The 27,390-nt window shown below is 41.3% G+C and overlaps 1 protein-coding gene and 1 long non-coding RNA gene across 9 annotated transcripts in view; one reads left to right on the top strand and one right to left on the bottom strand.

The window, feature by feature from the left end:
- The window catches only part of LOC147758269 (uncharacterized), a 105,967-nt gene extending 104,615 nt beyond the window's left edge, over positions 1-1,352 (top strand). The window contains exon 3 of the long non-coding RNA XR_015323016.1: positions 871-1,352. This is a non-coding gene — a long non-coding RNA (uncharacterized LOC147758269). The remainder of the gene's footprint in view (positions 1-870) is intronic.
- Positions 1,353-10,601: 9,249 nt separating this feature from the next.
- On the bottom strand, positions 10,602-25,491 carry LOC111255578 (MFS-type transporter SLC18B1-like). 8 transcript variants are annotated; one of them, XR_015328091.1, is made up of 12 exons: positions 24,995-25,489; positions 20,976-21,210; positions 18,448-18,543; positions 17,568-17,644; positions 17,274-17,418; positions 15,088-15,156; positions 14,632-14,719; positions 13,950-14,185; positions 13,656-13,843; positions 13,214-13,385; positions 12,563-13,100; positions 10,602-11,433 (listed from the first exon to the last, which is right to left on the bottom strand). XR_015328091.1 is itself a non-coding variant. In XM_022817684.2 (11 exons), the coding sequence occupies exons 2-11, from the start codon at positions 21,201-21,203 to the stop codon at positions 13,023-13,025; spliced, it is 1,377 nt and encodes a 458-aa protein (XP_022673419.1). In that variant the 5' UTR covers positions 21,204-21,213; positions 24,995-25,490; the 3' UTR covers positions 10,602-13,022. The 8 variants fall into 8 exon arrangements, 7 of the variants coding, with proteins under 7 accessions (XP_022673419.1, XP_086845904.1, XP_022673418.1 ...); XM_022817684.2 differs by having other exon boundaries at positions 10,602-13,100; positions 20,976-21,213; positions 24,995-25,490; XM_086989778.1 differs by having other exon boundaries at positions 10,602-13,100; positions 25,221-25,490.
- Positions 25,492-27,390: the final 1,899 nt, after the last annotated feature.

The following is a 27,390-nucleotide window of genomic DNA, read 5'->3' as shown; positions in this document are numbered from 1 at the left end:
CGACTCCTGTATTTGAAATTCCTCTCTCTTTTTCCGTGCCCCCTTTCCTCGGATTGTCTCACTAGGTTAGTTTATCATTTCTCACTCCCGTAGGTTAATTCGCTGTTCCAATGCAGTCCAATAGTAAAAGATTCTTTTTTTTTTTTTGTTTGTTTGTTTGTTTGTAAAAAGCTGGCTGCATTAAATGGCCTTTCGACGCCTGTGTGTATCTTGACTGCGGCGGATGTTTGTAACCTTACACCGCAGAACTTGATAGAGTTCCATGAATATATCAAGTTCCGTGAAACTTCGGGATAGAGGCTTTGTGTCAAGAAGCAACATACGTAGAAGCAGTCAGAGATAACGACGTGCTAGTTAGAGCTCACAAGGGATGGATATATTATTTCCGTGTTAGTAAAACGAAGCATACATCGCGTGTCGTCTTCATATAACGTCGCCTATAGCTAAAATGTATTCGTTAATATGCCTTTTTCGACTGAACGTCGCTAAATTGACGTATTGAGGTTTACTGCTTCTTTAATGGAGACGAATAGCTCTGGATGACACTGAAGGGTAGGGATCACGTTGCTTATGAACTAAGGTCACGTCTGGGTAGCACCTTTTGTCCACGTATACATGAACACTCGACCTCGTCTGCATCTATCGTATCGTGACACTCTCACCCCATTTAACCATCGGTGCAGAATAGATTTATAATGACCTGCATAATACAGGCGCAAAAACAAAAAAAAAAACTCGCGAATAACCTAAAACATTACAATGGCTGCACCGGTAGTTCCGTCAAAGGCTTCTCGCTGCTAAATAGGGCGACACCGAACATCTAATAATGTAGGTAACGATCATATGACTAATGACGTACTTTTTTTGCAGACATTCTTTAAGGAGCAGACCGTCACCGGTTCCATCTTTTGAGCTCATGTCACTCAGCCGGATCTGTCAGTTGACATTAAGCGGACCCTTTGCAGCTCGCCTAAGGTTTCGTTCCTGGCTTTCTTTGATCAACGTCAAAGGGAATCGCTGGCCTGGTTATTCTGTCAAGCTGTCAGCTACTGCAGAAGTCCGATGAAAGAAACGATCGGAAAAGCGAGCAAGATAAACCATGGTCTTTGCCTAGTTAGCTAAGATAAGCTAAAATTAAGCTTACAAAATGTCTGTTCTCTTTAGAAAAAAAAAAAGTATTACAAATATTGCCAATTAACTTCGATACAAAACTTCATTATGAAATTCAATTTGCGTATCGTCTAATTATACAAATTAGACTTACTTAATAGGAAATTACGTTTCCCATCTATGTACATTGGCTCTTATATGTATTAAAGTAACATTGTCTACCTAATAAATGAATGGCTGCGCCAAAGGTACACGTTAGTCTTCCTTAGGGTAATCCCTGATTGACTCTCCCTCTTCCGCCATAGGGGTGACGTGGAATCACCATAAAGTGCTGCCATCCAAACGTGAACGGGTGCACGCTTTGCGCGCAATGTATAGCTTTTTTGTGTCTGTTTACCGCGTAGTTGTGGATTTTCGTAATAAAGAAGAAGAACCGAATAGGATTCAATATCGATTGTGTATATGTACATAGACGCTGTGGCAGATAAAATGGGCGAGGGACTGGATATGTGAAGAGATAAATTTTCGAGCTGTAAATTTGCTTCGCTCCTTTTTTTTACCGGGCTGTAGCGTCGTATTGCTTCGGATAGTAGCGCGATCAGCGGCCGTCGACGGTGAACGCGATTGTGGATGACCGACGGACGATCGCTACTCATTACTGATACGTACGCGTTTCTGGTGACCGCATTCATGACTATTTGTTGGTTTGCTATTTGTGGTTCTCGGCTATTAATAGCAACAGACTTTTCAGTTAGAAGAGGCATGGTTGCTGAAGACACTTGGATTCGACTTCACTGATCGCCACTGTTACCATGAGAAATCATTAAAATCAGAACGAAATAACGGCACAGTAGTCGTATAGAGGGTGTGTATAGCTTCACCCAGCCAATATAGTGGACTTCGTTAAGCTCAAAGTTTTCACCTATCTCACAGAACGATCTTTTAAGTCACCCAAAGCTTCAATGTGCTCGCAGTTAATAACCAGGCGACGTTACTGTTCTAACTTCGCAAAGACAGACCTATATTATATAAATTATAGGGCGCCTCAGGCAGGTGGCAAATCTCTATGAAGTACCCGTGTGCCAAAAATAAAAATTTCGTTTGCACTTTTCCTTGGCTTATTAAACCAAAGCAAATGTTCGACGGTGAAACACTGGACACGAGCGATGTATTGAAATTTCTATCGACACTTGGTTAGGTGCCCTCTGTCAATCTGTTCCGTCGACCTGAGCAGCTAACGCACAAAAGCTCCAGCATCGACCTTGCACCATAGCTACGAGTAATTCTTTACTAGATCATACATAGTAATACTGGTGCTGATATATTGCGCATTACTCCCTGTATCGCTTCTGTTGTCAGAACCAGCATTGATCTGCTGATCACAGCGGCTTCGTAGAAGATCCATACGATTGTCTAGCGAATGACTAGCTCAGTTTAATTCTCGAGTTTCTGTTTACAACTGGTTATCAGCAGCTGACATAGAAGAGTCAGAAAAAAAATACAGTGCCGTGGTACGGGCCTGTTTCGCTCACTGGTATCTATTCTACGTTGTAGATCGAACGTACCCGCGTTCATCCCGTACTCGCTTATTTCACCCTGTTCTACAATATAATCGGACTTGTGAGTCTATTAAAGTTTGTGTAACATATTGATAGCCCCGCAGGCTGTACGTCTATGAGCCACCTTGAGTTAGGATGGACCTGCGCTGCGTAGACCTTTGATATTGCTCTGTGCATTTTCAGCCATTGGTGCTCTTAGCTCCTGTGCGAATTTTTGTCTATTCCGTTTACTCGTAAATCGATGCCTTTCGACATCAATGGGCAGTAACAAGTCTAAATCAGAATTTCGATTGATAACTGCAGTCCAGACTTCGAGGGTGCTCACAGTTTGCGGGTAGTTACATGTTGCCGTATATATATATATATATATATGTACATCTTGTTATTATCTGACGACAGATAATACTTTCGGACAATGAGGAAGTCCTGGTACGAACGAAGATCTTCGCAGAAGAGCGCGAAAAAACGACCGGGAAAAACTTTAGGATGTAACCGAAAAAAGAAATAGAAGAAAATTATCTAAAGGGAAAAAAAAAGGGATATACGAGGGGTATCTAAAGGGATATACGAAAACAGCTACGTCCTGACATAGCAGTCGTTCTATAGAATTTTTCTTCTTGGGCAGAGAAAATTAATGCTTGATTTTCTATTAAAACTTGTGCGATTATTATTTTTCGTTTGATGAAATTTTTGCCTCTTGACCCGCACGAAAAACCGTACAACAGTTTCGGAGCGACCGACAATGGAGCGTGGATATTAAATAAAAAAAAAAAAGGGAAAGTTTTGTAGAAGGATACATTAAAGTGAAAAGATAAATTAAAAAACCTATCGTCTAGATAATATATTAGCAAGGAAAATTAATCAACAGTTATGCCGCATAGATTACTGAATCGCGTATTTTTATTCCAGTGTAATAACTTATATGCGGACACTAAATTTATAATTTTTTTTAATATAATATAATTTATGAGTAGACACCAGTGTAGTATCCCCATATGCAGTGCAGTATCACCATATAAAAGTAATTATCACCGGTGTAGAACGTTGGAAGACGGTTGGTCTTGCGGTCTTCCGATCATAAAAATATTTTACTGACGTTAAACAGCGAAAGTCGTTGTTGAAAATGACTTAGGTAAACAAATGCCGGCCTTCTCAGATCAGTACGGAAAAAGCAAGAAGATTATTTCATTTGCGAAAAGATAGCCTTAAATAAACTTGACTAATTGGAAAAGCTAAATAAAAATATTTTTGACTGCTTTTCGCACACCACCCACTGCTCGCAAGATACCGCATGTTCCACATATAACTGTCGTTTATTTCTGTTATGAAATTTTGGCCACATCGACCTTTACCCTAGGCCAATTTGTAAACGTCTTATGTTACCCCTTTGCTCTAAGAGCTTCTGCTGAATAAGTTAGAGCGACTTTCATAGCTAAAACCAAAAATGATTCGTACAAGACGTTGTCGGCGGCAATGACGCTTTCATAAACTCGACGTCTCTACAGGGTGGCTATCCGCCATCAGCTTGCGATGGTAGGTCACCATAAGCTCGGTTCGTAATGCTCTTAGGTGCCACTGAGGCCGCTGCCTTCCAGCAGCGAACGGTTTTAGTTTTGTGCCGGCGGTCCTGTTCCGGTCGGCACTGCCGACGAAGGCCCTGCACCACTCAGTTGAGCGGTGCAAAGACTTGCTGCAGCGACAACGATGATCTATCTTCCAAATAGAAATCCGAAGCTACAAAAACGATGCGCGGTTATCCGCTACTGTAGGAAGGTGTGTAGATGGAACGTACCGTGCTATCGATATGGTCTGCCGACGGCGTTAACTGCTACCTGTGCTACTGTTGCTAGTACTGCTTCTGTATCTGCCACGGTGCGTGGTCGCGAACAAGAAATGACATCTTTTTGCCGAAGCTCTTGTTCTCAGTCGTATGACTATGGGTCGGACTATGGCTGTATTTTGTGCTCAAAAATAGCTGGTTCGAAATCGGTTCTCGAGGCCAGCTTCGCTCATTTGTTAAACTCGCGTTCCCACCTCCTTCTGACTCATTTTCTGAGCGATGTTGGGAGACTGGCTCGGCGAGCAGGAAAGCCGACTGGTCGATGTCTGCACGGCTGGTTTCGTAGGTAAACGGAGTTCAGTATTGCCAGCCGTCGCTCTACACGGCCACTGCACACTCGTCTCAGTTCCATCGGCAATTGCGCCCGTTATTGGAATACGACTTGGTGGTACGGGAAGAGCCTATCGACTAGAACTATTACAACCACTACCGACGCTGCTGCTGAGCCTATTGCGTATGGAAATATAGCTAGCATGACCCGACAATGAGCTTCTCCTTCTTTGTGGCTTCTGGCTTCGCAAAGAGCCTTCGACCCGGCGGTGGGGCAGGGCCTAGCTTCAAGTCGTTAAGACTCGAAAAAAGACGAACAAACTTGAAAAAGATTTCGAGCGATGCCATGCTCTCTGCTTCTTGTGCTCGTCCTTGTTCGGCTTCGTCTCGTCGTATGAAAAGAGCAACGTGGAACCTGAGCGGAACGCTGAAAGATAGAGTGGTTTCTTAATGATGTTCAAAATTTGCCGCTGTAGCTCCCTAATGGTTCTTGCTTCATTACTTCTCCATAGAAGTCCAAGTAAGAGCCGAACAAAGGGGCTAGGCGCTCGTGTGCTGTCGCTACTTTAAAGCGGCTTTTTAGCAGCTCAACAACATTGGCAGTGATTACCTCGCAAAGACTGAATAGGAGGACATGCCGATGCTGGCAGACAATGTGAAGTGATGAAGGTAAAATGCTCGCTCAAAGCTGATTGAAGGAGAATCTGCGCCTTCCTATTTCCCCAGTTTGTCGAACTACGAATTCTGCTGATATCCAAGGAGGACTGTACGTAGCTTCGATACGAGAAACTTACACGACCGATATGTGCGTTAGACAATACGTTATACATAGACCTATTTCGTGGAATAGATCGCTATGAAGTAGGAATAGATGAGAACAAGGCGATAAAAGAGCAGGGAGAGGACCGCTGGTGCCAGATAAGAGACTTTGGGGATATTTTTTTATGTTTTTAGATTTGTTTTTGTTCGCACTCACTGAACGATTCATATTAACTGATACAACAAGATATATATGAGGAAATGTAGATTTTTTTAAATTCTTTTTTTCTTCCTGCTTGTTATTTTTGTGCGGTTCATGCTTACTCACCAATTTTTATGCTAAACTCGTTAAATTTTTTACTTAGTCGCCGAAAGCGGTTCAGCCCTTTCGGTGACTAGGTAAGGAATAATCATTTATTGGTTAGGCGCTTGACCGAAACTGCAGGAGACAGGGAACAGGTTCCGCTGGTTGGAAAGCACAATCTCTCGAGATGACGAGGCTTTCTTATACGCCATATACCCGTAAGAATATTAGTTTCTATCAATGGGATCACATAGCGGCTAGTGGACTCCATATGCATCAGTTGTACGAGCACGCAAACCAAACGCGTGCAATTATTCGATGCCTTCTCACTTAAAAAAGAAGAAAAAAGGACAGCGGCGGTGAAACATTTTCTCAAAACCACCGTCAATCAGATAAGGATCAGCAACGAAAAACATGAAAAAAATTGGGTCTAAGCAAAACTTTTTGCCCAGTTCTCACCTGATCGGCCGAGTCGGTAGTCGCAAAAGTGGTAGCCTGATCAACAAAAAGAGGATGTGCCCATTTTCCTTTCAGTTGCATTACTTTGCTATGACGAGGAACAATGTAAAGGGCCAAATGGATATGGGAGTTGATATTTACCCATTTTGCATTGATGTGCAAAACCGGACAGCCCCACCTCGACTCTAAAAGACGCATCGATTTTGCTAACACGTGCGCTGTGGTGCATTTATACAATGCTGTGTTCCGTCTTTTTATAGCTTAGATTTGCCGACCCAATCGGCAAATACCAAAACTATAAAAGAGGGGCAGACAGCCACGAGGCTGATGGCATTCACTATAGTACCATAAGACTTTTGTCATTGGACCCTCGCTACGAATTTGCTGACCCAAGGGACAAGGAAAGATCGCCATTGAATGCCCGCCATTTCGGTGTCCTCAAAGGACCCGTGAATCTAACTCAACAATTACAATACGGTGTCCAAAGGAAGCAAAAATACATCAAATGAGATACTGGGTAGCGCTATGATCGATTTCTGAGCGCACGATCAAAGCTCAACATATAAAAATACATAATAGGATGTTCGACGCAAAGCAAAACTAACTAAAAGAATAATGAAAAGATAGTGATATCATTCATGCTATCAGAGCAGAGGTATCTCTATTGCCGAAAAGAATATAGATGAGGAAAGATATTTTCTAGGACGTAACGATTTCAGGTAAATTTCAGGTCGAGGTGTTCCGAATCGATGCTAGTGAAAGTAAACAAACTGACGAATGTTGAAAAATAAGCGAGGCATCAATGGCAGGCAGAAAAGGGCCTGTTCTCGACATCTATGTCGAGGTAGCTGCACGGTCCTCTTGACGTGCTAGGCTCTGGAAGCCATTAGACCGCATAGCTCATTTGGTAACACTCATTTAAAGGTCAATATGCAAGCTTTGCCTGAACCTGCAAGGAAGTCATACTGCAATCTTCGTTCCTGCCTCCTGCCAAAACAACGACACCATTGGAAAGTACAGCGTACACTTTGGTATACAATGCGGATGTCTACGTGTGTAAATAGACGTGCAGTTGTCATGCAAAATCGGTACTTTCCAGCCAAGCATATCTTACGTAGTTGATTTCTCTAGACATGGCACTGATATATACACGTATACACACATGCATATGTTTAATAAAAACAGACATACTTTTTTTTAAATACTATGAAATAAATATGTCGTGCTTCAAAATGATACGCATATGCCTTTGCGGCAATATGTATACACGAGGTTTGTTTTCAAATCCTGCGACTAAATCCAGTTTATGAGCCATATATTATCGGTTCTAGTATAGAAGTTCGCCTTTGAACACATTTATTTAGTCGTCTTTGTCACGTTTGAAAAATCTTGAATAGAGACGTTCCCGTTGAGTAGCTTTGTTAGGGCTTTTCGTTACTGCAAAATAATACAAGACATCAACATGCATTTTTCTGATGAGCCTTAGTAAGCTATATAGCACACGTCCTCAAACGTAGGTGTATTAACGGGTCTGCCAAGAGTTTCCCTTCGCTCAGGCACACGCTTTTCTATTCATTATGGCTATTTTAAAGCTCACTTTTTTCGGAATGTTACTAAATATCAACGCTGTTTATCACGTTGACAGCAGGCGTGCGCTAGCGAGTGACTAATTGCTTTTTTCTCGTTCAGCCACAAACGCTTTCTACCCACACGGTGACCTCGAAGCGGGCCATTCATCCATCTTTTTCAGCTGGGATGTTGGGTTGACCAAAAACAGAGATTACATAGCAGATTGAAAGTGAGAAAATGGCCCGTCCGCTCGGCTAGTCTGATTTCATTTGCATGGCGCAGTATCGAGGCTGATCGAATGGTACGTTTTCGGTGCGTAGCGACAGGTTCGTTGAGATTTCATCAGGACCAAAGGTTTGAGACCGATTATTTAAGAAATACAATTTTCCACCTGTCCTATTTGGGCCGCGTCGAGCTGAACATATTTCAACCAGGAAAACATATCTTTCTCCCTTTGGCAGCCGTTAAATATTAGCGACAATTAATAGTTGCGCTGTTTGCCTTCTGTCAGGTAGCTAGTTCTACCTTTATACACTGTATACGTAACCAGTGAAAACGGGGGGCGGGTACGTATTTAAAGTGTTTTGAATCTTCCATAAAGTTGTGATCCGAGGATTTTATTAAAGGAATAAAAAAAAATTGTCTTATTTATTTTTTTCTCACAAGAACATTTCTGATTTGCTATGGCTTTTCGTTATCAAAATTCACTATCACCCAAGCAAAGCAGCACTGGGTAGATAGAAGGCTTAGAGTATCTTAATATAAATCGTTTGGCCATTATTTTATTTTTGTTCACCTAGAATCATTTCCGCGTCTGCTATGTCTGCCCGGTTCGCTTGAGTCTTCGCTTAACCCCATTCAAGATCACCGGATTGTAGCAGACTGAACTGGTCGAAACTCGACCTCGAAACGCGGACGAAATTGTTTTGTCAAGCCTATAAGGGCTCGTTTTATCGATTATACGCAGTGTGTCTTTTCCAACCATAATGGCTGTGACTGCTCGCTGCTCACCGGTCTGCGAAGCTAAAACGCCTCCTAACGGTGACAAATTGCCCAATTCTTTTAGTACTCACCTCGTCTCTGTATGCCAAGTCTGGCTGGATACGAAACTCTATCCTCCCACCGACGCAAAACAGGGGAAGTTTATCACCTCGGACACGTGACGCTTGTAACGTAGTCAGCCACACAACTGTCAACTGTCTTAGTCGAATTGAGTATAGCACCATCGAATACCTTCCACACGGATGCCTCTTCTAGTCAAAAGTAGATACTGGCGAGCAGAACGATGCTCAGAACACCAGAGCAGTTTGGCCTATCGGAAGCATGCTCTGATATGGCAGGATAACGGTATTGTGATGTCGATGGTTTGGTACCTCAGTCCGCATATGATGGCCAGTGCAGAACGGGACCACTTAAAACGATCTTTTTACGTCCTTTGACGTTTCTACACACAGTCATTGGCCTTGCTAGTACTATAAAAGTTCACAGACGCATATCGACAGATATACCGTTTACGTACATACGATACAATACGATCGATAGTAAGCAAGCTTTGAACGTTGCTTGCCATGCACCATTGCGGCTGTTAAGCTAGTCTTCAATTTCGATTCGTTGACGGAAAGCAGTCGAGCAGGATTTACTCCAGGTAACCTTTGCCTGAGACGCTCTCTAAACTAAGGTTTAACTGGCGAAAAGGTTACTGTAGGCTTCTGAAGACAACAGTGAAATAGCGATGTCGACGATAGATACCGCGCCGAACATATCTAATGAGTCAACAACGTGTTGCAAACGCCACGGCACACATTCGATGAGCCAGGGCATCCGATGAGGGTAAACAATATTTCTACGTTTCATTTCGGTTCTTCGTGGCTTGCCACGGAGCCTCAGAGAGCGGAATTAACCCATTATAATGCGTTTTTCATGGCCTTCCTTCGCTCCTCCTCTGTTGTCTTTCGTCAGCTACGGTTCTGATCACGATTGCTCGCACAATGGGAAGAATGGGGCGAAGAGAGTCCTATATCCAGTCCTATATCTTTCTTGTTCGCTTTTTCAGTTATCCAGATCCAGAGCTTCTCTATACAAAAGGAACAAATCAACAACTATATACGATGCATTCAGTTAAGATGAGGGTGAGATATACTGTAGCTATGCGGTCGGTCGCGTATGGTTCATGAGGAATAACCTACAACTGAAACTATGTTGAATAACTTCGCGAAAAATACGACTCTTCTACGCGTTCTCGCATTCATAGTACCACAAAAAAGCAGATTGGTAGACGACACAGAAGTTCAACGCCATGTTGTCTAAAATAATACATACCCCGGCAAGAGTGAGCTTAAGCGCTATGAGAAGCGTACTAGTAGCGGATAGATATGCACGTAAGGAGACTTGCGTGGAAAAATCAAAACTAACTTTGATTATTGATTACGCAGTATTTTTTTTTATTTGCACAGGCACTGGGGGCACATTTGAGGAATATTTCTGAGACTTGCTACTTCGATTGCTTAGTAAGTATAGAAAATGTTGTCTGATTGATGCCAATTAAATAAATCGTTTTCGTGTAAGCCAACACTAGAGCAGAGAGAGGATCTGTATTTCCTAACTGAAGTCGTATTGGCGCCCCTTCAGGGGGTATGCAGGAACCAAGAATCAACCTTTTTTTTTCCACTCTCGCACTGTAATTCCGCTTATTACGCTTAAAACAAGAAGCCATCGAAAATAATTTACCCGCTTCAGGATTTGCTCAACACTAAAGTTTATTGACAATAAATCATCTCACTTCTATTTTTCAGTTATAAATCAAGTGCTTTACTCATCCTTGTATACTTCAAAACTTTGAGGGTACCAAGTAGAGGAGCATATCTTCATTGTCTTCATTCAGCATAATCTTCATTGTTGTTAACTTTAATAGAATATCGTGTTTTTCTTCAGTAAAAATTTTAGCGTTGTTGACTCCTATTTTTAGATTAAAAAAAAAAGTCCATTTTAACCAAAGCAATTATCGAACTCGTTAAAAATATATACATATTGCTTAAAAATCACTCAACTTCTGAAACATCTGATTGAATCTCTAACCGAAATTTTCTGACAAGTTCATCCTGACCTCTGACATCTACTTAGAGCCAAAATTTCACCAAATGCAAAACTATCGTTGTTAACGGTCGACAATTCTTCACATTAATTTCCACTATGCAATCGCTAATATCTTCCTAACATAGTCGGTGCCTACTATATCTCATATGCGGTCGAGACGGCTGACGAGTATTTGCTGCAGTACGAAGTACTATAAAAGTGCCAAGTGACTGATCATTGCAGGCGTTTCTTTTGGTACTTCGAAACCGAGTGACGTGACGGTGTTTCATTCACAGAGCGTTTGAAGAAGTGGAGGTGCCGAGTTCGCCTGCGGTTACTGCGGACAAACGAGCGCAGAATGATCTGTCGCTTCCAACTGGGAGATAATATCATCTGTGGAACCGGTGTGATCGTAGCGATAATCCATAAATAGATCACTATTGCCTAAGTTGGCGCGTGTGCCATCGATCGGCGATCAGAGAAAAGCGCAACTGCGATGATAAGAGAAAATTACAAATGCAACGAAAATCGCGGTCAGACGATGAGCGCGTACGTACAAATTTCAGGTCCCTTTAACAAGTTAGATGCTTTGACTTTCTCGTAGTTGAATTCGGAGGTCAGTTTAAGCTACTCGTAGAAGTTGGCATGATGCTCGCCGTTAATCACCAATCGAGTCGATGTTAGAACGAAATTTGTGAAAAAACTTTGACAAAAAACGAAAAAAGAATAAAATATAGTTGTCCTGACGAGGCAGTGTGTTAGTTATTTGAAAGAAAAAAAAAACATCTAAATAACGCACACTGTTGTTAAAATACTACTGCAGACAGAATCGCGACGAACTCGAATGAAGAAATGCCCAAAACGCTTGGGTCGACGCCCGCGATGCAGGGCGGTAATGGCGATTTAATGAAATCGAAGACAAACGTTCGTAACCAAAATATGCGGTTTTTTTTTTTATAGTGAGTTAAAATACGCCTAGTATCGTATCTATACATATTAGCACTATTTAGTTCTATCTATATATTTATTGGGGCGCATATCTGCTGACATTAGGTTAATTTCTAACGTCTATTTACATCAGGCCTTATGGCCGGTTGTCGCAAATAAGTTATACTGAAACTATCTCATCTAAATGTATCAACTTATTATTTATAGTTTCGTTTCGTATCGGGTCCGCAAATGTTCATCGTATAAATTGACTCTTGATAGAAACGGTGGCATTAACTCAGTGCAATCAAGCCGCTGCGACATATGGTTGGGCCCTATAGATTAGGCCTCGCCTTGCTAAGTCGTCCTTGCTTTTGCAAGCTACTGATTTAGCTATAATAAATAGGATCCTTATTGACAATTTGAAGGCATTTAGTTAAAGTTAATGTAATCTCACAAACGACTTATTTATCGATATTTCTGTTTCTCGAGCGAGCGGAATTTTGTATAGTTAAGAGCATTTGTAAGATTATATTTTGTTAGAATTGATAGGGTTTTAAGAAAACCGCGAAGAGATTCCACTCGATTGTGGATAGGAATCGGGTAGAGAATGCGGTTAAAAGCGTTGCTTTGTATCGCGTTCTTCCTTATTTTCACTAAAGTTGAACTTATTTAGGATAGTATTGATCTCACCTAGGGACGGACGCGCGTTTCTTTCGCGTTGGCAACAACGAATGCACCTGTTGTGTGTCCGCTTAAACATTCTATTTTCCCACGTACGTCGTGAGTAGGCTATGAAAATTTACCAAAATGCTAGTAGGTAGCAAGCAAGGAGGATAAACAACAGCCTAATCTTGGTTGTTGCTTGCCTTATGACATTGCATCTATACAGTCTGCTCTCGTCTTCGGAAGACCAGCTTAAAGCAAAGTGGGTTCTAGATCTCGACAATCTACCTGTCGGCTTGAACGTCTGAATCTCAACTTGCTAGTTATCAGCCAGCGGTAGTTTAAGCTGGCCTTTTCACATGTTAGTGAAAATAGGTCCATTCGTTTTGATGACAGGATAATCGAAAAGTTTCCTTAACAGGTTTGAATTATTGTCATAACCATGTTTTGGTTCATCCTGTTGGGTGCTAACTATAGCGCGCTTGTTCTAAGTTCTATTCTCATCTGCGGTACGCTTGGGTCGTATACAATTGTCGTGTATGACAGACGCAGACACCAACAGCAACTGCAATGAACAAAGGAACAAGGTAAAATGTAATAAATAGTAGGACATAACATGAAATCCCGACGAAGTCCTGCACGCAGTTGCAACAGGGCATCAACTTGTATAAAGCATACCATTGCTAAAACGATGAGAAACATCAACAAGGTAGCGTGTCGATAGCCGTAGTAATCAAGCAGAATTCCCCCAAGCACTGGGCCCACAGCGTTGCCGAAGAAACACGCTGGCATAAAGATGCCCGAGAGCATAGCGTACGTGCCGAGATCATCCGGTAATCCTTTTTCTGTCCTGTAGGCAACAACAAGGAATGACATACATTCATCATCGACCGTCGAGATTACACTACACTTTAGGGTTTTCATTAAAGATGAATAGTGGCAATTGCAAAATTCTCACTGATTTAATACCTGTTTAAATGAGGCGAAAATTGAGCTGTAGTCCGATAAAGCTTGTATTACGAATGAAAGAAAAGGGATAGAAAGAAGATAAACGAGGTTGTCCTAGAAAAACTCATGGCGCACCGAAATCGCGGATAAGAAAATTGAGATGCTTACGTACGTGAGGACGTGGAGACTGTGCATGAAAGAGCACACGAACGACGGTCCGTAGCCGGTACCCATGAAGGCTTGCATAACGAGCACGAGAGTAAGAGTGGCCTCTACCGTAATGAAAGGCAACGGGCCGACCAGGGCGACAGCGATGTTTGTCAGGACGGCCCCACACAGAACGATGAACCGTGGGTCCCTCTGCGAATCGACGACACATGATAAAGGTAATGATGAAATTTATAAGAAAATTAAATATAATGATAATAATAACAGCAGCATCAATTAAGCATATTAGGATACGTACGACTCGCTTGCACATAATGCCCCAGAAAACGCTTGACACCGAATAGAAACCTCCACAAATGATAAAGGATAAGCCTGTCATCGTCGGGGAGAGGGCGAACTGGCGTAGATGAAGTGCTAGGGTGGCGTCGTTGAAGCCCACAATAATGAAGGTAGACATTACCATGAGCAAGTTAAGTATAATACGGATATCCAGTAGACAGCTCGACTGGAAGCGTGAACTTTGTGTACCTTTACCTGAATGAGCATAATTGAATAATTGATGCACCCGAATAGACGAAAGAAAAAATGGCACGTAAGTTAACGGAATTTTGATAAAACTGTTGAAATTCGAAGCTCGCATATGATAAAGAGTATTTCGGGACCCTCCACACACATTTTAACTAAAATACACATATAACTAACTTGACAAGTTTGTTCACAAGGATCAATGCTAACGAAGAACCGTACATATATAACGACGACGACCGATTAGCAGTACTATTACATTAAAGTCACAGTATTTCGATTGACTATGTTAAAAATAGTATTCTACCAAACAAAGCGCACTTGCATCACTTATAATCCTTCATCTCAACCATATATTTGAAAAATGAGTGACACAAAGAATTAACAAGCTAAAAATTAAAAAAAAAAACTAATAATAAGATGATAATCAGGGTAACAACAGAAGGAGCACGTACGAACGACAGGGAATGTAGCCATGATGAGGAACGTCGTAATGAGGGTGCTTATGCCGAGAAAGAAAAACGGTAACTTGAACCCTCCCCGCTGAAATAACCGAAAAATATACGAGTACTTCAACATACGCTCCCAGTGATTACCGAAAGAACAGCTAATTGACATGGAACCTCTTACGCATTAGAGAGTTTACGTAAAATGTACCTCAAATGTTTAAACTAGTTATTACTTTATTATATTCTAATTAAGAATTCATTCAAAAAAATGTATTTGCTTTTACCTTTTATACGATCTTGAAAACATATGATACTTCACGAAGACTGCGCTAACGTGCGAAAAAAACAAGCTCAGAGCCCGTAATTTGTCATAGCTACAATTTATAAAAAATCTATTGAATAGCAAAAAAAGATAAAAGTAGAGAAATACTCAGAAGTAAATGAAGCTTCAGTAACCTCTACCTCATACATAAATCCGCCAATGGCTGGACCTATTACCACACTGGCTCCATAGATGGTTTCGATAATTGGCTGAAATTAGCAAAAGTAGATAAACATAGAAATAACGAAAATTTACATAAAGCCACCCATTAGAAATCAGTTAACATACTACAGCAGAGATAACGGTAATCTTTACTTCACTGAAGTCAATAAAAATAGCAATTTTATACCGCAGGTCATATATGATATCGCATAAGCCCTATTATATCCTTTAGCATCCTAACAATTGTTGAACATATATATATATATATATATATATATATGGTTATATGTATTAGTTGCAACGTTCACATTGTCGGCATTGTTAACGATTTTCTTATTTATCTAAAATTGTTATCTTGCCATTTCTGATTTAGAGGTTTAGTCGTCAGAACGACAACACAGCTTATCGCTAAGCTAAGAATGGTAACGCTAACGCTAACGTAGAACGATACTTGACTGACGCGGACACAATCAAAACAACATGGTCGTGTTCAGCATCGTTTACTTCTCGTCATCTTTTCTTGAAGTAATTCCATTGAAGGCAATAGACAACTGGGCTACATCTCCTGCTGACGAATTCAGTCGACCGCTAACTCAAAACTGGCGTTAATCGTTTGGTCACATCCTTTTCATAAATAGAACTTGGCTGCAACCGGTGTGAGTAATTCATCATGGACGGACAACACACTCAGACGTACCTGATGCACCTTGTATACGGTACCATCAGTTTGCTTGATTTCGTCTATAAGATGCTTACATTCATTGGTTGACACTGTCTAATGAGCAAGTAAGATAGTATATTCGAAAGTTCTGAATCCAGCCCGCAATGATTTCTATCAATTAGACAAAATACACTCTTTTATTCAATAGTTTATCCAGCACCAAAGTGAAATTGAAACGAAAACTCCAGTGAAAAAAGCTAGAACAGCCGGTGCCTGACGCTCCTTTGATAGCAGTGCTGCACAGGGCTCTCTGCCGACACGGCGTACTACTAACCCCTCATGGATATACCACTTAGTCTAGGAATAGGACGAAATAGGCTTACACAAATCAAATGGGGAAAAACAGACATGGCCGCCCAGTTGATCGTTCTGCCAGATAAGCAGGTTCTTGTTAGGACACATGAATGTGCGTATCTAGCAGCCCCTAATTCCTGTTGGGGCTAGCGAAGATGGCACCCTCAACGCCCGCCACTACTGCCGTTGATTCTCACTCGTCATCAATATGTCGTAGATACTCAACACAATGTCTACTATTACACCCGCTAGCGCGTCCCCATTTTGCATTGCCTCAACTTCTCAGCTGACAGAGTACATTATGTAAATACTCTCCCATCGATATGAAGTCATGTATATTGTGTATATGATAGCAATGTTCGTAGGGAAATATGCCGCTTGTGAAAGACGCCTACGGGAATAGCGATGAAGCCGTGTTTGGGGTCGACCCTGGAAGCTTGAAAGCTTTTGCATAACTGAACTTTAGCTTTATGTAGGCACTTTTTATATCTACTTAGGGTTTTTATAATTTGAGATTTACCCCTCGTTCTGTATATATATATATATATATATCTGTGGACAAGTTTTCAAGCCTGTTGAGGAAATCCAAAACAGCCAATAAGTGAAAATTTATGTAAATGTCACTTCAAAAGGGAATACTCTTTTGGCCAAATTTTTCGCATAAGATGCCTGTATGAAAGGATGTTCTATGAAGTTTGCCAGCGATATGACCTGCTGAGGTAACTTCTCTACTAAGGATAGGTTATCATGACGAAAAACTTTAGCCTGTACAACTTCTCAGTTTTCACCTACATGATACCGTACCATGTTTTCACTATGTACAAAGCGGCATATATAGAACGATGTGACAGTCGGGTCAGCTAATATTTGACGCCAGTACTATAACAATGCACACATTGCATGTAAAACTATCCAACCCTAAACACCGGCTCGTGCATGACGATCATATAAACAAGCATCGTTTTATTACGTAAACACAAACAAATTACAACAAAAAAAAATGCTGTTAGAAGTTGAAACGTTCCCGTTGGCTTACTCGCCAACGAGGGTTTACTCGCCCGTGTTGAAAAGATATACACAGGAATATAATGTGTGACATTGTACGATTGTGTAGACAATTCAATTGTATGCAATATTTGTAAAACCTACCAGGCAGATGTGAGCCCAAGGTCCAAGCTCAGCGCCGATAATTGCGTAAAACGTGGTGCACGCCATCGAGAACCCCACCGACTGCAGGGACCGAAGCAATAGCCCGAAATAGAAAAACGGGTAGCCGTCAATCCATGTGAGAAAGCTGATATCACAACGGACGATTTGTAAATATCAAAAGTACAATAGCACATTAGCGGAACCATTGGTGGCGAAGATCAAGCTAATCCAACATACGTATATTGAAATGATCTCGTACTATCTATAATAACTGAATTTGACCGAGCAACATACCCAGTGGCAATTGTGAACAGGGCGTCTAGAAGCATTCCCCAAACAAGCATGTTCTTTGCTCGAATTGTTCTCACCAGCTGAAAATATGAATATAGGTCCACGAATGATACAATCATTTATCATCTCATAGCCTACTAGTCTAGAAATAGCATTGTCTTCGAAAGACCGCGCGTCGGAATTGTTTGGATACTTTTAATCAAAAATAAGATCATGCCTAATCGTTTCCAGCGGGAAATTTTAAAATTATCAAGATTGAGTAGGATATAATTTACAGCGTACAGGGCACGCTTTACTCTAGTCTTACGTCGAAAGTGACGGTAGATATTCTACTCTGTGATCGAAGTGACAATATCTCATTGTCTCTATATTGTGATGTATGTTACTCGTCGCTCGCACCTTCTATAGTTTGCATCGGGGTAAATAACGCACTCCCCGACGATAATGTACCTATAGAAGAACATCTCCCTGAGACGTTTAGGCGCTTTATAACGTTTGCATTTGGTGATTACCTTTTTTTTTTTTTTTTTTTTTTTTTTCTTTGTTTTTTTTATTACAAAATTTGAATAAAATCGACAGGGATTACGAGTGAGTTTCACACTGTAGGATACCGAAGTCTTCGATGGCGTTGACGATTGAATTAGATTCCATATTTGGCCGAATAAAAGTGAATTTTGAGGCGTAAGATGGTAATGAATTGCCCACCACACCTATCTTAAAATCTTTGCCTCTATGGGTGTAGATCTAATTGCAGGGTTTATCAAAAACTTCAGTCAACGAACGAACAATCCAGTTTATGATTAAGGTAATCAGTAGCATTGCGGTTCGCCGAATTTATTTCGCCGGATGCTGAATTTTTCTTAGGAAAAAAAATGAAACGTACCAATTTGCCAACGATGGGCGCAGTGAACATACCGACAAACGGGTAGCAGCCAAAAAGGATTCCGTATTGGGTCTTGCTATTCCCTCGTGTCTCCAGCTGAAACAAAATCGTGTAGTTCAAATTACCTTAGCAGAAAATCTTACTTGCAGTAGATACATATGTGACTCGTTTCGAATATATGCCGTTTTATTGATCTATGCCGATAGCAACTCCAATAGAATGAGTGGCCACGCCATTAAGACGCTGACGGTCAAGATATAGCATACGCAGATATGTATTTCAAAGAAGAAAGTTGTCAAACCATATAAAGAATGCTATATGTTGTTAAATTTTAGAAAGTAACTACTTACCATACATTTACTTTCAACTCTTCAGAGAGAGAGAGAGAGAGAGAGAGAGAGAGAGAGAGAGAGAGAACGTTCTCAATGTGTTGACAGATTCACAAATTTGTGCCAACATCGAAATAAGGCAAGTTCACGGCATTTCGACCGAGTCGACCTTTCTATATTGTAACACTGCGACACTGGTGTTCGACACTTCAACAACAACAAGAACGTCAACAACTGACGCCTCAGGAGGATCGCTGGACACGGCTTCAAGTGGTGTCTATAGCTTTTTACTTGATAGCCGCTGACCGTCTCTATTGTGGACAGGCGAAACGCTACAGAGGGTGGCAGATCCTCATGTTTATGTGCATGATCCTCACGACATTCTGCCTGCGTCCGTTTAGAAATGCACGCCCCTCGGGTCGCTTCACGCGTTCTACATATGTCCTATATGGCACGCCAGGCCAATAGGCGCGGTAACCCATCTCCATATCATACAAGACCTACGTGTCCACCGAGACACACACACACGAAACATTAGAGATGTTTCGATCAGGCAACTCGATGTGTAAGCTCGAGCGCGTAACAGCTGGTGGTTTTCAGTAGATGTTTCTTGTGCGCACTTCTCCTCTCTGGCTTTTTTCTCAGTTGCTGGGCATTTCGGCGTATCGGTGTCCTCCCACCGATATATTATACTAAGAATAAACAACAAGCAACACAAGTAGAGCTGTGGCATGGGCCACGTAATGGCTGTCACCAACGTTTTCAGTTCTGCGGTGAAACTTCTATGCAGTTAAGAATTTGATCCTGCAAAAAAGTGTCTGGATACCGCTACCGTTGCGGTATAGGTTTTCAGAATTGTCTTTTTTTTTTATTGTTGGCAAAAAAATGCGAAAGTTCCTCACCGCCAGCTGACATTGCGAATGCTTTTTTCTAAGGCCTTAAAAATAACGCAACAACTGACCACGTCGTCCTTAACTAAAAAGGTGGCGTTAGTATTGGGTGGGACTCCAGTGAGAACTTATTTGTATGAACCGTCATGTGTTTCTGCCAGGTCCCGGTACATACATGGATAGCCAAACCGGTTTTAGAATAGTGTAGTTGTGGAAAATGCATCTATCTTTTCCGTTTCGATACAAAGGAAGTTGACACATGCTAACCTAGTCGTCGCTACTGCCACTACAAGAAGCCCCTAGTTCGTCTTGCTCAACTTGACTTGCAGAGGGCAGGCACCTAGGCCTTAGAAGGAAACCAAGCCACCATGTGGGTAACAGACGGTGAATTTAAATTTGAAATTGGCCCCTCTCATCTCCAGAACCTCCTGAGACAGGGTCTCACAGCCGGCATACGTAACAGCCGACAACCGAATAGGATCTTTGGTGGCACAGTATTACGACCCTTCGGGATCGGCGTGGCCCGGACTCGAAAAATGATTTGAAGGCGAAGAGATGCCCTTTGATAGGACATCCTTGGGCATCTCATACCAGCAATTTCATATCTGTCGCCGTGTAAAATCCTAGTAGGGGTCGGCAAGGGAAATCGGTAGGGAATGAGGCGCCAAATTGAGAAAAGTGAAATTTCTTTCGGCTACAGCACTGATGTGACCTTATAGCGGATGTACAGCGACACAACTTTCATTAGTTTCGCTTCCGAGCCGAACTCGCCTGAAGGACAAATACTAGCCAGCTTTCTAGTAGTTTAGCTCCATTCCTGTGTTCGAGCGTCATTCGTAAGTCCGTGCAGTGGGGCTATCATGTTAAGAGGACGCTCGAAGTCCCCAGCCGGCGTCACCCTCCTTCTATATCTAAATTAGGTCCACTGTTACTTTTTTTTTCGCTTCTTAGCTTTAGACGATTCATTGTGACAATGCGATTAGGTCCAGCCACAGTTAACCTTCAAACTGGAAACTTGAACCTTTTTGGCCAACCGATATTGAGACGTACACAATAGAATGCGACGGGAGGGGGGCAAGACCGTGATGATCCACACATGAAAGCAGTGAATCGGCTATGTAGTATATTTGTGGAATTAGCACAAATGCAATTGTCATGGCGCTATTTTTCAAAAAACGCACAGACTGCCATATTTAGGTAACTAACTATTTGGAAGACTAGAAGCATTGCTATGAAAGAAATGATAATCTAAGGATCACAGAAGATTATCATTGAATGTATACGTTTTAACAAAGCTTGACGAACTTACTTCTTCAGCATAAAAGGGGCTGATATGAGCGAAGCACGATCCCTCGGTGAGACAGGCTATTGACAGGAACAGCATAATGAGAAACTCCCTTTGGGTGAAGTGGCGTTTTGCATCGATGGCTTCGTGCATTGTGGACGCTAAGCGCGAGTTATTATCCAGCGAAGGTAAAGGTATTCCAGGTGGCAGGGATCGTTCATCTTTCGATGCTGAATTTTGCTGCAGCGTCATGGCACAACTGCTTTTCGGTACAAAACAATAGCATCGTATCAATTGCCCGTTCAAACCAAGGAAGTAATTCAAATTAAAATTAATTCACCTGTTCTTTTTGAATATCTATCTTGAATAGCGATCATATGTTTGTCTAAGAAATTCACAATTTCAACTATCAAACCATTGCCTTCTGAAAGCACATTCTCGTATAGGTTCCTCAGCGATAGGTTCGCTGTTCAGGACAAATCGTAGACACAGAGCTGGTAAGTTACGTATTGTGTAGTGAAAGACTAAGAAGAATCTGCAGTGATTAATATGACACTTCACCATATCTACATGCCTCCATCTGTGGGATCATGCTAAAATTCCTGTTTGGCTTCATTTCGACATGCTTGCAACACTTGTCCAACGGCGCAGCTACGGCTCCTTTTGACGCTTTTCTTTCAACTGGCACGATAAGTTATTTACTTACAAACAACTTTTGCGCGGTGTCAAACATATGAATGATGTTATACAAGGTTAGCTCTTTCCCCTATAAGGACAGCCGGCCCTAATAGCGTTAAAAGAGAGATGCAATTGGCCCACTCTGCACGTTTCCCGTTTTACTGTTGCCCCCCTCCCGCCCACTAGGCACATTTTGCCGGTCATTTAACCAGGTCCAGCCAGCGCCTGCGCCAGCACCGACCTCGGCAGCGATAAAAGACGTGATTCTTGGCATCAACCTGCCGCTCACTACAGAGATAGCATCGTGCCTCCCTCTGGTGGGTCTTGCTGCGGATGCTGTTCACGATAAAGAATGGAAGATTATCTGTCAGGTAGGCCAACTCACATTCGACTAGTGGCTGCCACTACAAGCGACTGAATGATCTCGCCTCAACGGCGTAACGTAACAGGCTGGGTTTGATTTACGCACAAAAACCACCGATCGCCAAGACCCTGCTAGTGACAGCCGTCAGAGACACGTAGTAAAATGACGGTGGCACGGGGGTCTGGCTGAGATTAACTGAGACGTCCATCGCACCAGTCAAGGGTCACTCTTTTCCATACTGACAGCAATTCACTGAGAAAAATCAACAAGTAAGGACGAAAGTCCTTCCGCTCAGTATTTGCCGTAAAGGGAGCGAGGCATATATTCATGCAAAGTGAATAATCAGTTTTTGTTTATTGGTGTCATGATTTGCATGGGGCAAGTCTCAAAGGTAAAAACCCGTTTCTTAAAATGTATCTATTTAGATTAAATTAAAGCTGATCTAATTATTAGATACGTGTCTATGCTCTTATGTTGCCAAACGCATAGGGCAATAATTTACTTTCCAGTCGAGTATAAACTATATTTAAACATCTCGCCGCACATCAGAAACTGTTTCGCCCCCCAAAAGCTCTATAGACAAAAAAGTTTCAACTCTTTAAACGTTCAGGGTTTGTACATATATTAACGAACATTGCCCTCATTAACTTCCTTCGAAGCAATTTACAGTCTCGCTATTAGAAATTTTTCTTATTAAACTTTGCTTAGGTTTGGACTAATACCGACAACAATTCAAGTTGGTGCAGATGCCCATAACTTCAGCGCATCTGTTACTTTTTCCTAGTGCGTTATCTCATCTATATATATATATATATATAAAGCGAAAAATGTTTGTTTATATATATATGCGGCAATATAAGTTCTCAAAATTTTTGTAAGCAGAGCTGGTCTGACCAAAAAGGCTCGGCATTAAAAACATGCGGTCCAGTAGAAGTGTTGTTCATTGTTGACATCAGAAAGCTACACCGAGAACCTGCACACGCATGATGAGGTAGCTACAGGCTGCACCGTACACGCTCCTTTCCCTATTAACGCCCATGGACAACGCTGCCACGTTTTAGCCAGTCAGTCCAAGGCGCAGATTTCCGATCCTTCTTTTGAGACTACTATAATAGACTATTCTAACCAAGATCATTTAAAACAAACACTGATTTCATAATAGCACAAAAATCAACTAGTTACCGCAAATAGGATTGAAATTCACGATAATATATTTCACGATCTTATTGTGGACCATTCGTTCACTACAGAGTTTTATCCTCTTTAGATTAGAGCGTATCACGTGGTAGCTTAATGGACCCTTGGGAACGTTGTGGCTTAGGTTCGAATCCCAACGGGCATCAGGCGAACAGGCAGATTCCGTTGCGTTTCGTGCTAGGAGCTAGCTGTATGATGTAGTCGAGCGGCGACATCGAACACGGAACTCGCGAAGGGAATCCGTGAAATGACCCAGGTTCGAGACCTATTTGCAGACACCTAACTGTATTGTACTGAAGAGACTGCCAGCTTAGATCGATTACTGCACCAACGAGAGCTAGTGGGTTAGTGTCACATATATATGACCTATTTTATACAAGTGTTTCGTTAATTTACCACTATCTTAACCATAACCATTTAGCATTATCATATGAAATTTTATGAAAGCCGTATGCTTTTCTGTGAATACATACAATTTCAACAACAATTATTGTTATTACTACTGTTATTATTATAGTTGGACTAATTATATATATATTATTATATTAGTAATTTCGTAACTAATAAGAGTTCTAACTATAAAGAAAGCATATGTAATCCTAATACGTTCTTCAGCTGCAGAGCGCTCGTTTTTCAATAGTTGTGTAAAAACTGAATTAATTCTCCGCCTATTCGTCGCCAAGCAACTTCTTAAGGTAGGCTTGCTTCCGACGCTCTACCTCATCGCCGCTGACTCAATGGGGCCTCAATGATGCGCGATCGCAATTTTTATTTATATCGAAATTCTATAGTTGATGTTAATTGTATAAAATTTTGAAAAAATAAAATTTATTCGAGGCCACAGAGAAGTGGTGGATTACTGAGCGCGGGAATTTGCATTGTTAACCTAATGTTTAGGTACTTGTTATTATTAAAGGGTGTCATGCTATTTAAGGGCGCTTTATTTCCACCGGCTAAACAAATATATATATATATATATATATATACAGGCTATGTGATCGTAGAAGTGTACAGTAGATAGAATTTTAGCCGAAACCCTTAGCTTAAGGTTAAGCACTATCAACCACGACAAGCAATTTGACTCCCATAAGGTCGCTTAGTAACGTTCACTAGGAAAAACGAACACCTGTCAGTGTTTCTGTATATAAGTTTCTACATATACGCCTATATAGATAAACTTGACGTGTCAGATGAGTAGACTAAAATTGCGCTCGAGGTTTTTTACCATCTGTCAGGCAGCGACGTCGGCCCTAATTATCTCGTTGTCTCGACCAAAACGAGGAAGGTCATGCATTGAAGTTAACGAAGCGCTTTGCTCGCATTCTTTATCGACAAATCCTCAGATATTATGGTTTTCTGTGCTAGGGCTGACTCATCTACCAGCCAGATCCCTTAACCTTATATGCAGTTACGGTAGCATTGTGCAACTGATACAGATAATTATTCCCCCTAAAAAATAACACTTTCATTGCACGTATGTATATTGTTTGAACTGTATCTATCTAAAAATAAGTAGATCGCAGATATGAAAATTGTGGCAGGGGAATATGTTTTTAATCTAGCTGAACTTATAGGCAGTTCATTGGAACTTCGTACCCAGCGATAGACCTGATTATCTAAGGAATTGCAATGCGGCAAGATAACTGGAATGAATTAAAGTTTAGTGGGTTTAAATTAAATGTATGCAATTATATTCGACATATACTACAATCACGGGACATGTGGGTTCTCTTTTGGGTCGAGGGTTTCAAGAACCCCACCCAATAGAAACAATATTATTCACATACAGTTGCGTCATACTAACCTCTTGTCGTATATTCTTAAACTATTGAAAGATGATAACGCACGATTTAGTTACAGCGAAGGTAACCAGAGAACTCAATGTTCCTCGTCGTTATATCTACGAAACAGTAGCAACTGATGTTCACAGACATTCGCAGTGGGGCTCCCAGTTAACACCATCGATTTGTCAATCAGATTTGTATAGATTACTTTGAATACTTGATAAATGCGATACACAGATTACACACCAGATTCGTGGTCATGATTAGATGCACAGAGAAGTAGCGTCTCTAATATGGTTCCCAGGTCATAGGAAAGGCAAACCCGAATCAGGCTGACAATCGCCGAGCTGCTGAATACGAAACACCAAGGAAAGACCATTTATGGGGAGCTCACAGGCAGTGAAAAGAGTCACTTTAAGAGTTGATGATTTTAGCCCAACCCGTTTCACCCATAAGCTCTACGTTCATGTACGAGTCGGCGATGACCAACTCTCTCCAAGCGTCTCGGAAAGCTCGTCTGTGTATGGGTGATACTGGAATTGCCTCGACGATCAGCGATTAAGAAAAGTGGAAAGAAACCTCTGGAAGATCATCGTAAATGATTACGGTCTGTGAGAAATAACTGCGTAGTAGCACGTTCAGATTTCTAAATGAAACGCTAAGCCTGGTAGTAAACGAGATTACTAGAAGTTTTGACTTAACTGAGGGCACAACATGTCCGTACTGCTTCAACTCTCTTGTATTTATTGTGTGGTCTAGGATACCTTTTGTTAACATTGTGCCTTGTGCTGTCAGGGATCGCAGTGTCTTGTATGGCGGCAAATTTTAAAATTCGTCCAGCATTTAGCATAGACAGACATTTTAGACACAAAGAGCGCTAATGTGTCAGAGTAAACGGACATAATACAGAATCCCGTTTGGTTGTGATGGCTAATCATACATTGCAGCTCTTGGGGGGGAAGGGGGCGAACGATTAGCAAGCGACAAGTAGATATCAAGTAGAGGACCTCGTTTATGATTTCACCCAAATGCTGTTATAAGGATGATTCACACTTGTTTCTAAACAAGACAACAACGAATATAAATAATATTATCTGCAATCAAGTAGCGAATAAGCTGAGCATGAGACTGAAGTCCCTTGTAGCGCGGGGTTTTAGGATTTGCCAACTCTGTAAGACCAATTATTTCGAAACACCTGAAAAGAGAGTCCACTAATATTGCTATAAAGTTAAACTCAGTATGCATGCAAACCTTATCTTTTTTTTATTGAGCCTCCACAAGGGCACATATACCTTAACATCTGCTCTTAACTGATGGGAGCAATATTCGACAGCCAATTACGTCGAAGGGTTTTTTATGCTTGACCAATTAAAGTTCAGCAAAACTGTGATTAGCCTCGTTAACGTATAACTATAACGATAAATCAACTTTAACTGCCTACGAAGAGGAAGTTATCGATTCAATTAGTAGAAATTACAGCAGCTTCGTATGACCAATTCGTATGTATGAATATCCACCGTCACAAGATATAAAACATGGAAAAGGAACCAAGGACCAGTTCAGCCTAGTTTCCTATACATACTTTGGATAATGGTGAGGCGTGTGGTGAAAACAGACCCTGGAAGTTCACCGAAAATTTCGAAAAAGACAATTTTTCTTTTCTTGCGGGATCAAAGCCAGCGAGTTTTCGCTCATCGAAATTCCCCAGATCGTGTCGTACACTTCGTTTTCAGTGACTCGAGTACTAGAACTTTTTGACTGTCCTAATTCTCCACTTTCCCTTAACAATTAGGATTAATCGACAATGGCTAACTCATAATGGCTAAGCTAACTACAATTTTAAGGAGATATAAGTAAATTAGCGAACAATAGGTCATTCAATCAATGTTTTAACTGTCTAAACGCAACTTCTTCCCAACTGCTCGTTACCGAACTACAGCAACACGAGTGTAACAATCAAGTGGCTGCGGCAACTGAGAACGCACTGTGATCCGAAGCCTTCTACATCATGGACGACCGTCCGTCTTCTTTCATATTAACGCTCAAAATGGCATTTTAATTAGCAGGAGCGAAAATTCAAAGTTAATTCTGGTTGTCGGTTTCGCGCACATGAGTAATTATAGACGCGGCATAAAACATTCATATATAGCACATATGACGCATTGTATTTTATAAAATAACAGGTAAACGCCTTGATAGATAAGCGAGTGAGACGCTCAACTATGGCTTGCGTTATGCTAAATTAACACGTTTCTTTATTATGAAATCCTGAGTTAACTACGTTGAAATTACTCTCTGATTGTGGGTGCGTTCAGGTTCGCTGATACAGAGCTCAGATACTTCCATTCATGCAATTCCGAAACCTTTAGGCAATCTGCCGTCTGGGAACTGGGTATATTAAGTGTTTGAGCATTCA

This window comes from Varroa destructor, unplaced genomic scaffold, assembly GCF_002443255.2.
Source record: "Varroa destructor unplaced genomic scaffold, Vdes_3.0 BEIS01000001.1, whole genome shotgun sequence".
NCBI lineage: Eukaryota > Metazoa > Arthropoda > Arachnida > Mesostigmata > Varroidae > Varroa > Varroa destructor.
This window is presented reverse-complemented; position numbering and strand designations above follow the sequence as displayed.